General features: G+C 48.6%; 1 protein-coding gene across 1 annotated transcript in view; it reads left to right on the plus strand.

Annotated features, from left to right (window-relative positions):
* Window positions 1-17,089, plus strand: part of LOC107106595 — a 450,486-nt gene that overhangs the window by 106,055 nt on the left and 327,342 nt on the right. The window contains 1 exon segment of the mRNA XM_015406776.1: window positions 16,490-16,498. Coding sequence (XP_015262262.1) covers window positions 16,490-16,498 — 9 coding nt within the window.

Consider the following 17,089-nt stretch of genomic DNA (forward strand, 5'->3'; position numbering starts at 1 on the left):
TCTTTGTGTTTGTGTCAGAACATCATCAGAACATCAGAGACGCCAATGTTGGATCAGGCCAAAGGCCCATCCAGTCCAACACTCTGTGTCACACAGTGGCCAGAAATACCAGTGCCATCAGGAGGTCCAGCAGTGGGGCCAGGACATTAGAAGCCCTCCCACTGTTGACCCCCCCCCAAGCACCAAGAAGACAGAGCATCACTTGCCCCAGAGCCCCTAGCTATACCTTGTGGCTAATAGCCACTGATGGACCTCTGCTCCATATGCTTATCTAATTCCCTTTTGAAGCCGTCCATGCTTGTAGCTCCCACCACTTCCTGTGGCAGTGAATTCCATGCGTTAATCACTCTTTGGGTGAAGAAGTACTTCCTTTTATCCGTTCTAACCCGACCGCTCTGCAGTTTCATGGAGTGCCCACGAGTTCTTGTATTGTGAGAAAGGGAGAAAAGTACCTCTTTCTTTACCTGCTCTTTCCCATGCATAATCTTATAAACCTCGATCATGTCACCCCTCAGTCGTCTTTTCTCCAAGCTAAAGAGCCCTAAGCGCTTTAACCTTTCCTCATAGGGAAAGTGTTCCAACCCTTTTATCATTCGAGTTGCCCTTTTCTGCACTTTTTCCAAAGCTATAATATCCTTTTTAAGGTGTGGTGCCCAGAACTGCACACAGTATTCCAAATGAGGTCTCACCATTGATTTATATAGGGGCATTATTATATTGGCTGATCTGTTTTCAATACCCTTCCTAATAATCCCCAGCATAGCATTGGCCTTCTTTATTGCAGTCACACACTGTCTCGACATTTTCAGTGAGTTATCCACTACAACTCCAAGATCTCTCTCTTGCTCAGTCTCTGCCAGTTCAGACCCCATCAATGTGTATTTATATTTAGGATTTTTGGCTCCAATGTGCATCACCTTGCACTTGGCCACATTGAACCCCATTTGCCATGTTGACGCCCACTCGCCCATCCTTGACAGATCCCCTTGGAGTGCCTCACAATCCTCACTGGTTTTCACCACCCTGAACAACTTTGTATCATCCGCAAATTTAGCCACTTCACTGCTTACTCCCATCTCCAAATCATTAATGAACAAGTTAAAAAGCAGTGGACCAAGTACTGATCCCTGCGGTACCCCACTGCTTACCACCCTCCACTGAGAAAATTGCCCACCTACACTCACTCTCTGTTTTCTATGAACTAGCCAGTTTTTGATCCATAAAAGGACTTGTCCTTCTATCCCATGATTTTTGAGCTTACTTAGGAGCCTTTGATGAGGAACTTTATCAAAAGCTTTCTGGAAGTCAAGGTAAATAATATCTATTGGATCCCCCTTGTCCACATGTTTGTTCACCCCCTCAAAGAACACTAACAGGTTAGTGAGACAAGATCTTCCCTTACAGAAACCGTGCTGAGTCTGCCTCAATAGGTTTTGTTCATCTATGTGCCTACTAATTCTTTCCTTAATAATGGTTTCCACCAATTTACCCGGTATCGACGTCAGACTGACTGGCCTGTAATTTCCCGGATCTCCTCTGGAACCCTTTTTAAAGATGGGAGTGACATTAGCTACCTTCCAATCCTCAGGAATGGAGGCAGATTTTAAGGAAAGATTACATATCTTTGTCAGGAGATCTACAAGTTCACATTTGAGTTCTTTCAGAACTCTCGGATGTATGCCATCTGGGCCTGGTGATTTTTCAGTTTTTAAGTTGTCTATCAGTTTTAGGACCTCCTCTCTCATCACCTCAATCTGACTCAGGTCTTCCAACACCCCTCCTGAAATCAGTGGTTCTGGAGTGGGCAAGCACTTCTCATCTTCCACAGTGAAGACGGAGGCAAAAAATGCATTTAGCTTCTCAGCCATTTCCCTATCATCCTTCAATACTCCTTTTACCCCTTGGTCGTCCAAGGGCCCCACTGCCTCCCTGGCTGGTTTCCTGTTTCTAATGTATTTGAAGAAAGTTTTATTGTTGGTTTTTACGTTTTTTGCTATATGCTCCTCATATTCCCTTTTTGCCTGCCTGACCTCAGACTTGCATTTTATTTGCCATAGCCTGTGTTCCGTTTTATCAGCCTCACTGTGACTAGCTTTCCACTGCTTAAAGGAATTCTTTTTACTTTTTACAGCCTCCATTACTCTGTTTGTTAACCATGCAGGCTTTTTCCTATACCTGTTTGTGCCTTTCCTAACCTGCGGAATATATATTTTTTGAGCTTCTAGGATCGTAGTTTTAAATAGATCCCAAGCTTCCCCAATTGTTTTGACCCTTTCTACTTTTCCTTTCAGTTTCCTCCCCACGTGTCCCCTCATATCAGAGAAATTACCCCTTTTAAAGTTAAAAATGGTTGTGTGAGTCTTTTTGGCCAATTCTCTATTTGTACAAATGATGAACTCAACAACATTATGATCACTGTTTCCAAGCGGTGCAATCACTTTTACATCTCTCACCAGGTCTTGAGTGTTACTTAGGACCAAATCAAGGATCGCCTCTCCCCTGGTAGGTTCCGTGACCATCTGCTCCATAGCACAGTCATTTAGAGTGTCTAGAAACTCAATCTCTTTTTCCCGACTAGAACACATATTGACCCAATCAATGTGTGGGTAGTTAAAATCACCTATTATTACACAGTGTTTTTGTCTAGTTGCTATCTTTAAGGCATTCATCATTTTATAATCCTCCTCTATCTTTTGATCTGGTGGGCGATAACAAACTCCCAGTGTTAAGTTTCCTTTTGGCCCCCCTATTTCAACCCATAGAACTTCCAGAAGCGAATCCAATTCACTTAGCCTCTCAATCTTTCTAGACTTTATACCCTCTCTGACATACAGAGCTACCCCACCTCCAACCCTTCCCCCCCTATCCTTCCGATATAATATATAACCGGGAATCACTGTGTCCCACTGATTTTCCTCATCCCACCAAGTTTCAGAAATACCCACAATGTCTATTTTTCCCTCCGACACCAAGCACTCCAACTCCCCGATTTTACCTCGGACACTTCTAGCATTTGTATAGAAACAGCTGTAATTTCCCTTACAAGTTAAGCCTGCATCCTTCCTCTTGCTATCTCGAGTCGTTGTCCGGCAGTCCATGTCACCAGCCATGGCCTCTGTGGACAATTTCAATCCACCTCCCTGTAGAAAAGCAACCGGTACCCCCTCACCTCTCTCAGATGAGCCAACCCGAACCAGAGACTTTTCATCTCCTGTCGGCTTTCCCCCAATATTCAGTTTAAAAGCTGCTCTGCCACCTTTTTGATTTTAAGTGCCAGCAGCCTGGTTCCTTCTCGGGACAAGTGGAGACCGTCTCGCCTGTACAGCTCCCTCTTGTTCCAAAAAGTATCCCAGTGCCTAACAAACCTGAACCCTTCCCCCCTACACCATCGTCTCATCCACGCATTGAGACTCCTGATCTCTGCCTGTCTCTCCGGCCCTGCGCGTGGAACAGGTAACACTTCTGAGAAGGCTACCTTGGAGGTCCTGGACCTAAGTTTCCTGCCCAGCAGCCTAAATTTCTCCTCCAGGACCTCACGACTGCATTTCCCCACATCGTTGGTGCCGACATGCACCACGACCACTGGCTCCTCCCCAGCACTATCTACCAGCCTATCTAAAACACGCGTAATGTCCGCTACCTTCGCACCAGGCAGGCAAGTCACCATACGGTCAGTACGCGGGTTCGCCACCCAGCTGTCTACCTGCCTAAGGATCGAATCACCCACTACCAAGAGCCCCCCTCCCACCCTGCTCAGGGATGGTTCCTTGGTGCAAAAGGAGAGCCGCTCACCAGCTGGGGAAGAGGTCCCTTCTGAGGGCACATTCCCCTTATCCTCAGCATGGTGCCCTGTTTCCCCTAGACCCTCATGCTCCCTGACAGCAGCGGGGCTGCCAGATCCAGAGTGGGACGAAGCTAACAAGTCCCCGAGAGTCTTTTCTGTGTGCCTAGCTGACTGTCTCTGCTTCTCCAGGTCAGCCACCTTGGCCTCAAGGGAGCACACACGTTCCCTGAGAACCAGGAGCTCCTTGCACCGAGGACACACCCAAGACTTCTGCCCAGTGGGCAGATAGTCATACATGTGACACTCCGTGCAAAACACTGGATAGCCCCCAACCCCCTGCTGGCATTCTGGCTTCATAATTCTTTTAAAATAAATAAATATAATCCCCCTTTTAAACCCTTGGTATTTATGTGGGTTTTGTTATCAAGTCAAATTATTTTACGGGAAAGACAAAGAGCCTAGGGCCTTGTCTTTCTGGCTCTTTTTGGGCTTCTTACAGCGCCCCTAGTCTAAGAGTCCCTAGGCTAAGAGCCACAGGCAAAGAGCCCTTTAGCTCACCCTTCGGCTCGTGCCAGAGGCTCGTGCCTCTGCCAAGGTGCTTCCTTAAATAGAGGCCTCCCCCAGCAGAGGTCAGGCAGCAGCTATTCAAATTCAAATTCACCCAGGCACTCAATCACAGGCAAAACAATGCCCCTTCCACTTCCTCTCAATTACAGGCAATCCCAGTCAAACAATGCCCGTTCCTCTCCCACACTCAATCAGCCAGGACTCTGCAAGAACTCTTAAGTGCTTCCACACACTGCTAAACACAGTTTTCCCACAGAATATCCTTAGCTGAATTCTCTCAGCTGAAAGCAAGTAAAAGAAACCCACTCACAGCTCTCTCTCCTGCTCCTGCTCAGAGCTCAGCTGGTCTCCCAGTTTATATTTCCGCTACCTGGCATTACATTTTATGACGCACATGGCCCGGCCCAACAAGGTCTCATTTATCTAAAGCTAGGGTGGGAAACTGTATACATGATGTTCTCGTCACTGTATACATGATGTTCTCGTCACTATGGTGTCAAAATCGTAATAGGCATGCTTGAAAAGAATTGTTTATTGCATGCTATAAAAGCTAATGCCATGGTGATTATTTTAGATGAATCGCTTGGCTGTTTTGCTAGCGTTTCCTTTATTTTTAATAAAGTTTGCTCCTGCTCTTTTAAAAGAAACCTCACCTGTGTGCTTTATTGGACCAGGGCACACAAGAACCCATATTTGGATTGTGTGATCATCGTCTAGATAAAAGATTGGTTCTTAACTAATGGTGAGGTAACCAAACAGGTACATGTAAAGATACATCGGATCAGAGGTCATTTTGGGGGGGAACGCGGGGGAACGCAGTTCCCCCGGGTGAGGTACAGGGGGCGGGGCACATGACGAAGCCCCGCCCCCTGCTTCCAGCCGCCCTGCTTCCGGCCCTCATTCAGCCAGGAGGAGGCAGGAGAAGAGGGAGGGTAAGTTGCTTCCTCCCTGCCTCTCCCCACACCTGCCTGCCTGGGGCCAGGGAGGGCCTTCGCGGGGCTTCCTTGCACTCCCGCCGGCCTTACAGGTCCACCGCCGGGCCCCTCATGGGGCTCGGCAGTGGAGCTGCAAGGCCGGCACCGGCGGCCGGGACCGTTGGGGGCGGGGGGTGTGGACTTATGACACATTTCCGGTGATGTCAGGAGGTGTGGCCTTATGACACACTTCCGGTGATGTCAGGGGGTGTGGCATATGCTAATGAGTTATGCTAATGAGTCCCCATAGCTCTTTTTCTACGAAATGACCCCTGCATCTGATATGTGCTCATCTTTTCAAGCATGGTGACTGAGGAGAACCTCCACATTCAGAGGCACTAATCCTTTGAATCCCAGAGCCAGGAGGCAACATCAGGGGAAGGCCTCAGCCTCTCTGCCCTGTTGGCCCTCCAGATGAACTGGTTGGCCACTGTGTGGGATAGGTTCTTAACTCCCGGGGGGGGGGGAGATCAGGCTTCAACAAAGAAAACACCCTCAGATCACTATTGGTCCACTGTGTCACTCTGAAAATGGTGGGACTGGGCTGAAAGGGTTGTCAACAAGCCTGGAGAAAAAGCATCCCTATAATGGAGGCTTAATGGGTGGAAATGTGCAGCTGAAGCTTTTGATGGCATTGGAGGGTGGCAATATCACCTGGTGAATAACATCACATTAGGGATGGGACATTGTTCCCCTCCTCTCAGGAACTGGCAACCCTGTTGTTATGTATTGAGCCTAAGCCATCCCTGAATGTGGACCTTAAACTGGGTGAGCTTGCTCCCCAAGAACAATAGCTGACCAGGATCCTGGAACTGACCTATAGATAAGCAGTGTAATGTAAATAGCCTATCCTTGGGAGTGTGTGTGGGGAGGGTTGGAGTGTTTGCATGTTTTATAAGCAGGGCTCAAACCCTGCTGGGTATCCTTGTTGTGTTCCTGAAATCACTAAATAAACTAGAGCTGATCACTGCTATGCATTCAGAACCCAGTATTAAACACGTGTCCTAGGCCATGGTTTGCTCACGGCGCAGATGAAATGCCTGCCAAGGGTTAAGCTGATAGAAGCCTGGTTGCTAGAGAGACAGAGATGCTTAGACAGGCAGGAATGATCGCGTGGAAGGATGAGTTCCTGCTTTTTCCCTGTCCCTACCATGGGGACATTGCCTCTGAGTTTCCTGGGAGTAGCATCAGGGTTTCAGTGAGTTTTCCAGAAATGCACAAGGTGGTGGAGGGGTCAGATGCATTAGCTCATGCATGCTCAGAGGTGGAGACATTAATGAAGAAATTAAGGGGTGTGTGAAGCAGAATGGGAGTGAGAGACAGGAAGACTCTGGTAGGGTACGATGTGATCCGCATTTAAATCTCACTAGTTTTCCAGGATCTAGGGGAAGGGTTATGGCTGAGTGGCATGCAGAAGCTCCCAGGTTCAATCCCTGGCATTTCCCTAAGGACCAGGCAGTAGGTGACATAAAAGACCTTTATCTGGGTCACTGGAGAGCTGCTGCCAGCCTGAGTAGGCAATACTGACCTTGGTGGACCAGGGGTCTGATTCAGTAGAAGGGGGTTTCATGTGTATTCATGTGTTCACGTTAATGTAATGGGGGGGGGGGGAATCACTCATCAGAGCCACCTCGGTCAGGCCAGAGTGAGCGTGCTGGATACATTTCTGCTTTCTTTCCCTTCTCGGGACTGTGGGGCTTCCAAGGCAAGAGATCTTCAGAGGCGGTTTGCCATTGCCTGCCTCTGCATAGCAATCCTAGTCTTTTTCACTGGTCTCCCACCCAAGTACTAACCAGATCTGACACTGCTTAGTTTCCGAGAATTGAGGAGATTGGGCCAGACTGGGCTATCAGGCTGCTATGCTTGTTGGGAAGTTATAATCCAGAACTTTTCTTTCTTCACACAGTAAAGCAGGTTAGTTCTGTATGCTGCTTATTTGGGGTGTTTTTGGTTTTTTTTTTGAAAAGTGGAGTCTCTGGCCTCTGTCCAGCTGTTTGAGGGCCTTCTGGGGATATGTGATTGGCCAGTGTGGGAAACAAGGTGCTAAAGAACATAAGAGACGCCAATGTTGGATCGGGCCAAAGGCCCATCCAGCCCAACACTCTGTGTCACACAGTGGCCAGAAATACCAGTTGCCATCAGGAGGTCCACCAGTGGGGCCAGGACATTAGAAGCCCTCCCACTCTCCCGTCCCCCCCAATCACCAAGATGACAGAGCATCACTTGCCCCAGAGTCCCTATCTATACCTTGTGGCTAATAGCCACTGATGGACCTGTGCTCCATATGCTTATCTAATTCCCTTTTGAAGGCATCCATGCTTGTAGCCGCCACCACTTCCTGTGGCAGTGAATTCCAAGTGTTAATCACTCTTTACATGGACCTTTGGGTTGACCCAGAAAGACCAGTCTGATGTATTTAGAGGAGAAGACAAATTCCTGGAGGAAAGAGCTATCGATGACTATTACGTGGAACTTCCACATTTAGAGGCAATATATCTCTGAATGCCAAGTGTGGGGAATAAACCATAAGGGAGGGTGTGGCAATCATCCTGAAAAGTCCCACCTCTCCTCCAGGGCTCTGAACCAATCCTTGTGATACAGGCCTCATGCAAATCTGAGTGATCGTCAGCCAATCAGAGTCCATGAAACTCCACTGGATGGGAGGGGGAGAGCCACCCTCAGTTTAGGTGGGGTGAAGAAATGCTTTTTTTCTTTTGGTTTGGGATTTTGTGACTCTGGAAAGAAAGGTCAGCTCAGTCAGGCTTTTTGGTTTGGGGTTTGGCTTAGGGAAGAAAGCTTATTTTGGTGTGACAGAGGAGCATCCTGTCAAGGGCTCATCATTCCCAACTGGTGTGTATAGGTTCTGCGGTAAGTTGCTCTGTGAGAGAAAAAAGCATCCTTGAACCTGCAGAGGAAACCTGACCGGAGGAAGGGGAATCAAATCTCCCCTCAATTTACTTTATTTGAGAGCCAGCTTTACTTAAGGTGGGCAGCCATGTTAGTCTGTCTGTAGCAGAAAAAAAGAGCGAGAGTCCAGTAGCACCTAAGGTAAAGGTTCCCTTGCTTGAAAGCCAGTCGAGTCCGACTCTAGGGTTGCGGTGCTCATCTCCATTTCCAAGCCGAAGAGCCAGCGCTGCCCGAAGACGTTTCCGTGGTCATGTGGCCGGCATGACTAAACACCACGGCGCACGGAACGCTGTTCCCTTCCCACCAAAGTGGTCCCTATTTATCTACTTGCAATTTCTTGCTTTCGAACTGCTAGGTTGGCAGGAGCTGGAACTAGAGACGGGAGCTCACTCCATCATGCGGCACACTTGGGTCTCGAACTGCTGAACTAGCGACCTTCCACAGCCTGCAGTCCAGCGTCTTAACCACTTGAGCCACGGCAGCTCCTAAATATGTTGCTTACCAGACACTAAATATGTTGTGGCTTTAATATAGTCTCGTTTTTTGTTGCATTGTTCTGTGGGCATCTAGCACATGTCTGTCTGTATTGTTTTCATACCTGACCCCATAGAGTTCTCAAAGGAAGAGAGATTCATAAGTGGTTTACCATTGATTGCCGGCTTCCGTGTCATCATGACTCTGGACCTCCTTGGTGGTCTCCCATCCAGGTACCAACCAGGGCCGACCCTGCTTAGCTTCTGAGAACCAATGAGATCGGGCTAGTCTGAGCCTGACCTAATGAAAGTATCTCTACACGACAACTGCAAAATGGATGGACCCCCCCCCCACTGCTGGGGAGCGGGCAGGAGAAGAGAGTCACCAGCTGAGCAGGAAAAACGGATGGAGGCCTGCTCCTCTGCCTATAGCGTGATACACAGAAAACCAGCAAGCCAAGTTGATCGCTGCACAGAGAAAAACCCGATCGCTTGATGAAAGCATCCACAACTTCACACTGCTCGTAAAAAGCACCATTGCAAGAACCTGTTGAAAAGCTGGCAACCTACAAAGGGTAGGAACTGACAAGTCCCAGCTGAAAAAGCTCCCAGTGTGGTGGAGTGGTTACATTGTCAGACTAGGATATGGGAGACCCATAGAGTCATAGAGTTGGAAGGGACCTCCAGGGTCATCTAGTCCAACCCTCCTGCACAATGCAGGAAATTCACAATTACCTCCCCCCCCCCACACCCACAGTGACTGCTGTTCCATGCCCAGAAGATGACAAAAAACCTCCAGGATCCCTGGCCAAACCGGCCTGGAGAAAAATTGCTGCCTGACCCCATAGTGGCAATCAGCATTTCCCTGGGCGTGTAAGAAAGGGCCACGAGAACTAAGCACTGAGGCAACCCATCCTGCCCTCCCTCTCATGATCTGCCTAAGTTCACAGAATCAGCATTGCTGTCAGATGGCCACCTGGCCTCTGTTTGAAAACCTCCACAGGAGAGCCCACCACCTCCCGAGGAAGCCTGTTCCACTGAGGCACCGCTCCAACTGTCAGGAAGTTCTTCCTACTTTTTAGCCGAAAACTCTTCTGATTTAATTTCAACCTGTTGGTTCCGGTCCGACCTTCTGGAACAACAGAAAACAACTCTGCACCATCCTCTATATGACAGCCCTTCAAGTACTTGAAGCCCTTCAAGTATCTTGGGGGCATTATTTGTGTGTGTGTGTGTGTGTGTGTGCGTGCGTGCGCTGCATTTGTTTTTAAACCTCACCTAGTATGCAGCCTTGAAAAAAATCATGGAGGCTAAGGCCCATCAAAAATCTTTTAGTCACCCTTTTGCCATAATCTCTGAATAAGAGCCCCCATGTTCAGAGGCAGTGAATCTCTGAATACCACTTGAGGGAGGGATAAGAGCTTCTCATGTTTTCAAATGTCTATAAAAATTGAATAAAAAAGAAATTTTGCAGGATAAGGGTTCAATATCTGTCAGCAGCAATAATCTCCAACCAGAACCACCTTGTTCATAGATTTAGGTGGGTAGCCGTGTTGGTCTGAAGCAATAGAACAGAGTTAAGAGTCCAGTGGCACTTTTAAAACCAACAAAGCTTACTTCTGGGTATAAGCAAGAACGGAGAGACTTAGCATGTGTAGATACACACTTCAGATATGTTGAAACAGATTTCCTCAAGTGTTACATATCGGTGAGGGGGGTTAGTTGCCAGGAAGGGCTAATTAGAGTCAAGATGCGTAACTACAGCCAGGGCTATTTTTGGGCAGGAACGCACAGGAACAGAGTTCCGGCTGGCTTCAGAGTTGGCCACGCCCACTACAGCCAAAACCTCTGCACATGCGTGGCTACGGAGGGAAGGCCTGGAGAGCGAACCCCCTCCCCCCCGTAACTCCAAGGCAGGAAGGCCAGGGGGAGCCCTGGAAGGATCGGGGAGGCATTTAAAGGGCTGGCTTGCCCAGGCTTCCCGCAGCCGCGGGGCACCCAGACAAGCCAAGGGAAGGCATAGGGGTGTGGCCTTATATGCTGATGAGCTGTCGGGGGTGTGGCCTAATAGGCTAGTGCATTTCTGCTGTTGGGTGTGGCCTGTTATGCTAATCAGTTCCTGCTGGGCTTTTTCTACAAAAAAAAGCCCTGACTACAGCTACGATTGGAATAACACAGTTGGGAAGATCTGTGCTTAGCAGCAAATTCGCATACAGATAATAAAAGAGTTAACAGATGTGAGAACTAAGTTTGAGTCTAGTGGCGCCTTTAAGACCAACAAAGTTTAATTCTGGGTACAAGCGAGAACTAAGTGACTTAGCATGTGTCGTGAGATAAGAACACAACATCTCTGTTAAGCCCTGGGGGTTCCATTGTCCTGAGTGTTGTAACGATTTGTAATTCACCAGTCTCCCATTCCAGTCTGTTTCTGAAATTCCTTTGCCGTAAAACAGCTCCCTTGAGGTCCCCCACTGAGTGCCCAAGGAGGCTGAAATGTTCTCCTACAGGTTTCTCACCTTATTCATAGGCAATGTATCTGTGGATGCCAGTTGCTGGGGCAGGGGAAAGCCCACTGCCCTCCAATGCTCCCTCTAAGCGGTGGAGTCTTGTGCGCAAAGATTCTACTTTGTGAGCAACTGGCATTAAAGCTGTGAGCGAGCGATTTGGCTACTACATAAATGAGTTTGCTCTGGAGCCCTCCTTCCTGAGCTAAGACAAAAATGTGTGAACCGGTGGCTACAAAACTGAGCTAGAACACTGCTACCCTCCTGCCCTAACCGCTGGCATCCTAGAAATAGAGGGCTGGGTTGCATGGACCCTTGATCTGACCCAGCGAGCTTGCTGCCCATTTATGTCGTTTTTGTGAGAGTTTCGCCCACCCTGAAAAACGTAGAAAATGGGGAGTTCCCTCAAGCCAACTAGGGGGCGTGCAGTACCACGCTCGCCTTCTGCCTCTATGGTCCAATGGCCCCTTTCATTTTGATACCGGAAGTTGTGGCTGTGTGTGCCTTTTGCCTCCCCTTTGCTCTCTATGATCATTTCCTCTCCTCTCCCACTGTGGGAAAATCAAGTGGAGTTTGAGTATTTCGTACACCGTCGAGGCTAAATTAAAAGGGAAGGGGGCGAGAACAAGCCATTCTTGGAAAGATCAGGTGGGTTCTGAACGGCGTTGGGAAGCGTTTTGGTTGCTGTCTGGTGTCTTTGGCTGCCACTTCTCTGGAGGTGCATCTGCCAATGCGTTTTGTATACGGGGAGTGATTCTAACGGAGTAGGCTTGCAAATGTTCTTCCCTGCCTTTTTCTCTTCTGAGTTAATAACACGTCTCTCCGTAATGACGAGGCTCGCAGCAAACAAATTTGCAGTTAACTTATTTAAAAAATAATCACTGAGGTTCTTACGATGTAGCCAAGGGGTTTTGAACACATGCACACAGGAAACCGCCTTCTACTGAATCAGACCCTGGGTCCATCAAGGTCGGTATCGCCTGCTCAGACTGGCAGCAGCTCTCCAGGGTCTCAAGTGGAGGTCTTTCACATCACCTCCTCCCTAATCCTTTTAGTTTGGAGATGCCAGGGATTGAACCTGGGATGTTCTGTACGCAGATGCTCTAGCACTGAGCCACAGCCCCTCCCCTAAAGTATTTTTTATTTATTGTTCGATTTATATCCCGCCCTCCCCAGAACGGGCTCAGGGCGGCTAACAATTAGGGCGCAGAGCCAAGATTAAACAATTAGGGCACGGAGCCATGATTGAAACACTAAAACAGAATAAAACAATCCGATAATGCATAAAGTGCAGGTGCTCGTCGCTATAGTCCTCTAGGTGTCACTTCAGTCCTCAGTTCCAAGATGGGTTCTGGTAAAATAAGCCCAGAACAATGACGTCAGTTCCGTAGTAGATCTAGTCACTTTCCCATGAAGCTGCCTTCTACTGAATCAGCCCCATCAGCATCAGTATTGCCAACTCAGACTGGCAGCGGCTCTCCGGGGTCCCAGGCACAGGTCTTTCCCATCACCCACTATTTGGTCCTTTAAACTGGAGATGCTGGGGATTGAATGCATTAACAGAAGCATTGTGTCCAGATCACGGGAGGTGGTAGTTCTTCTCTATTCTGCTATGGTCAGGCCTCACCTGGAGGACTGTGTCCAGTTTTGGGCACCACATTTTAGGAAGGATGTGGACAAGGTCGAGCGTGTCCAGAAGAGGGCAACCAGGATGGTGAGAGGGTTGGAATCCAAGTCTTATGAGGAAAGGCTGAAAGAGTTGGGTATGTTTAGCCTGGGAAAGAGAAGGCTTAGAGGGGACATGATTGCAGTCTTCAAGTATTTGAAGGGCTGTCATGTAGAAGATGGAGCAGATCTATTCTCTCTTGCTCCAGGGTGCAAGACTAGATCTAATAGAGAGAAATTACAAGGGAGTTGTTACTGACTAAATATCAGGAGAAACTTCCTAACTGTAAGAGTGGATGAGCAGTGGAACAGACTGCTTCGGGAGGTGGTGGATGCTCCTTCACTGGACATTTTCAAGCGGAGGCTGGACGACCATCTTTTGGGTATGTCATAGGTATGTAGGGCTATTTTTTGGCTATGCTCCTGCAGAGTGCAGGGGGTTGGACTAGATGACCGGCAAGGTCCCTTCCAACTCTGTTCTGTGAGTCTATGATTCTGTGAACCCAGGACCTTCTGTATGCCAAGCCATGGCCCCTCCCTCTGTTTGTTTGTCTTGAATGTACTGGTGCATCTGAGGAGAACTTGGCTTTTTGTGGTCCAGCATTTATTAGAGAATGAAGCTCTCTTTTGTTTAGCAATTCTTTCCAAAGCGAAGGAGGATAATGTAGTTCTTGTCGCACAGAAGAAAGAAGGCCTTGTTTGACATGGTTTCATAGCAAAATCCATCCCATGAAGACAGACCGCCCAGGTCCTCGAATATAGGATGGAGATATAATACAGGTCTTATGGAAATTACACTGCTGTGAAACATGTAAGCTATATTGTTATTGTGTGTCTCCAGTTAAAGATCTCAGGAAGCAGGAAAGACCACCTTGTGTTCAAGACCCTGGAGGGCTCCTGCTAGTCAGAGTACTGAGCTCGGTGGATACATTGCCCTGTTTTGGTATACAGTGCAATCCTAAACACAGTTACACCCTGCTAATCCCATTGACCAAATGACACAGAATGTACTAGCCCTGTGGCTCATGGCAGAGCCTCTGCTTGGCATTCAGAAGGTCCCAGGTTCAATCCCTGGTATCTCCAGTTAAAAGGTCTGGAAAGAGGTGATGGGAAAGACCTCAGCCTGAGACCCTGGAGAGCCGCTGCTAGTCTGAGTGGACGACACTGACTTTGATCGACCGAGGGTCTGATTCAGTAGAAGGCAGGTTCATGTGTATTCAGCTGGGCTTGAGATCCTTTTACTCTATGAAGACACCTTAAAAAGTAAGTTATAGGTGGCTCAAGTGGTTAAGACGCTGAACTGCAGGCTGTGGAAGGTCAGTAGTTCAGCAGTTCGAGACCCGAGTGTGCCGCATGATGGAGTGAGCTCCCGTCTCTGGTCCCAGCTCCTGCCAACCTAGCAGTTCGAAAGCAAGAAATTGCAAGTAGATAAATAGGTACCACTTCCATGGGAAGGTAACAGCGTTCCGTGCGCCTTGGCGTTTAGTCATGCCGGCCACATGACCACGGAAACGTCTTCGGGCAGCGCTGGCTCTTCGGCTTTGAAACGGAGATGAGCACCGCAGCCCTAGAGTCAGACTCGACTGGCTTTCGAGCAAGGGAACCTTTACCTTTAAAGAAACAACAAACCGTGAAGACTGTTTTGTAATGTTTCATCTTCTGCCTCTGTCAGTGCTCTGCCCCCTACATAGTGCCTGTGAGTGCCCTGGTACCTGCCGACACCTCTCCGGGCACCCAGCAAGTGTTCTTAGAAAGTGGGCGGGGGCAGGTGGGGCTTTCGCCCAGCAAGACTTCTGATTGGCCATTGGAGATTTGATTGACAGTGCAGATTGTTAAAAATGCAGCTTAAACAGCAACTGCCTGCACAGCACAGGGGTCTTCACTGTGCGACTGAAGATGAGTCGCCACACCCATTTTGTAGTTGGCTCCGGTCCCTCCAGCTGCCCTTTCCCAGCAGCCATTTTGTGGCAGTGCCCACCACCCTGTGTCAGAATTTCAAAGGTGACGGGCTGAAAAGGTCGGGGACCCCTGATCTAAGTGCTCGGGCTTTCTAACATGTGCCTGGATTCTCTCCCTATTTTTTTATTTTTAAAATATTTCTATGCTGCACCCTCTTTGTATTGAAGGCATCTTAAAGAAGATTAACGTGTAGACAACCAGCCTCTTTAGATAGTGTAAATAAATCCCCCTTGGCTTTATTCAGGGGAGTTTATTCTGGAGAATATGAAGGTTAAATCACATAACCAGCAGTGGCTTAGAGAAGGAGTTGTGATGCAGGAGAGCCACAGTTCAAATCTAACCTCTGCCAGAAATCTACTCACTTGAGTTTCTTTAGTTGGGGATGTCGGGAATTGAACTGGGGACGTTCTGTTCTGTTAGCTCAGGGGAACCGCACCTGCTATGAGCCTACCTTTCATCCTGCTTACCATCTCTGTTTAATTCCTCCAGAGTATCATTACATATTTTAAACATTTTAATGCCCATGTTTTATATTTATTTGTTTTTATGTTGTTTTTTACTTTATTGGTTTTAATATTGTAAGTCGCCACGAGACCCTTCCGGTGAGTGGGGGCTAAAAATCTTAATAATAATAATAATAATAATAATAGATTGGATTTATACCCTGCCCTTCACTTACCCAAAGGAGTCTCAGAGTGGCTTCCTGTCTCCTTTCCCTTCCCCTCCCCACAGACACCCTGTGAGGTAGGTGGGGCTGAGAGAGCTCTTTTGAGGACTGCTCCCGAGAGAACAGCTCTTAGAGAACTTGTGACCAAATGCATTTTTTTTTGTTCAGTCAGGGTTCCATAAACACACACCTCATGGATTGTGAAAAGATTTATACCCTCCCACCATCACTTTCCCTAAATTAGTAATAATTATGATAGACGTTGACGTCTTTTCACTTTGTGTGTGGGGAGGTAACATAGAAAAGGGGCATTCATGTTCTGGAACCACATGAGTCATTTTTGGGCTGATTGCTCAGCTCACCGAAGTCACTCTTGGCGATGGTTGTTCTCCTTCAGGAAGAAGCGTTTTGCCCTCATGTGAGAAATACGGCTGAGGAGAAAGACTGGCTGATAGTTGTACCAGTCTGGCCCGCGCTGTAGGAGAAGAAGGAAAATGGCCACAGGGCTCGGAAACACGTCAACCCCGAGTCTACCTTTGGAGTCTGGGCCTGAGCAGAGGATGAAAGAGGAGGAGCCAGACCTGTCTGAACACGGGGCAGGGAAAGGCCGTCCCTTTGTCCAGGCTGGGAACCGTCAGGAAATCTGGGAAAGAAACACAGCGGACGGTGTTAAAGGAGAGCTGCGGAAGGGGGTGCAGCAGCAGCAGCCCTGGGAGGCCCAGTTGCAGGAGTTCTTGAAGGCCATGGAGTCCCCTCATTCGGAGGGGAGAAACCTGCAGTTTCTTGGGCTGACAATACGAGAGGAAGCACAGACGGTTCTCCCGCCGACTGCAGAAGTGACAGATGCCAGGACACCTCCAAGAGGAGACAGGACGACTCGTTTGCCGTCATCCCTAAGGGGAGAAGCCCAGCCGTTGGGTAACGGGGTGTTGGCTGAGGCCCAGGCAAACTGTGGGAAAGTGAAGGAAGAAATCCTAGAGGAGGAAGAGACGGGGGAGGTCTGGAGCTTGGATGCGGAGCGCGAGCGCTTCAGGCAGTTCAGCTACCAGGAGGCTGAGGGACCACGGGAGGTTTGTGGACGGCTTCGAGAACTTTGCCATTGGTGGCTGAAGCCGGAGAGACACACCAAGGAGCAGGTCCTGGAGCTGGTGATCCTGGAACAGTTCCTAACTATCCTGCCCCAGGAAATGCACCTTTGGGTCAGGAAAAGCAGGCCGGAGACCTGCTCCCAGGCAGTGGCCCTGGCCGAGGAGTTCCGGCTGAGGCAGCGAGAGGACAAGAGGCGAGACACGCAGGTAAGAGGGTTCAGGACAGAAAAGGTACCCTGCATCCTACATGTCCCATGCATGCATTCCATATGCTCTCAGATGGCCTCGTAAAAGTTCTGTTGTCTGAGACGGATTCATTCAGTTATGGATGGTGCCATTGCCATCAATTGTACATGCAGTAATAACAGTGGTGCCTGATAATGTTGTTAAGAATCTGGAGTTTCCCCCATTATCCTCCTGATTTTCCCAGGAGTGGGTTTGAGGCTATTTTTCTCACCACATTCTGCAATGTAGACCAATGCTCCCCCTAAGCTGTGGAGT

This window comes from Gekko japonicus, unplaced genomic scaffold (genome assembly GCF_001447785.1).
Source record: "Gekko japonicus isolate JY-2015 unplaced genomic scaffold, Gekko_japonicus_V1.1 scaffold542, whole genome shotgun sequence".
Classification (NCBI taxonomy): Eukaryota; Metazoa; Chordata; class Lepidosauria; order Squamata; family Gekkonidae; genus Gekko; species Gekko japonicus.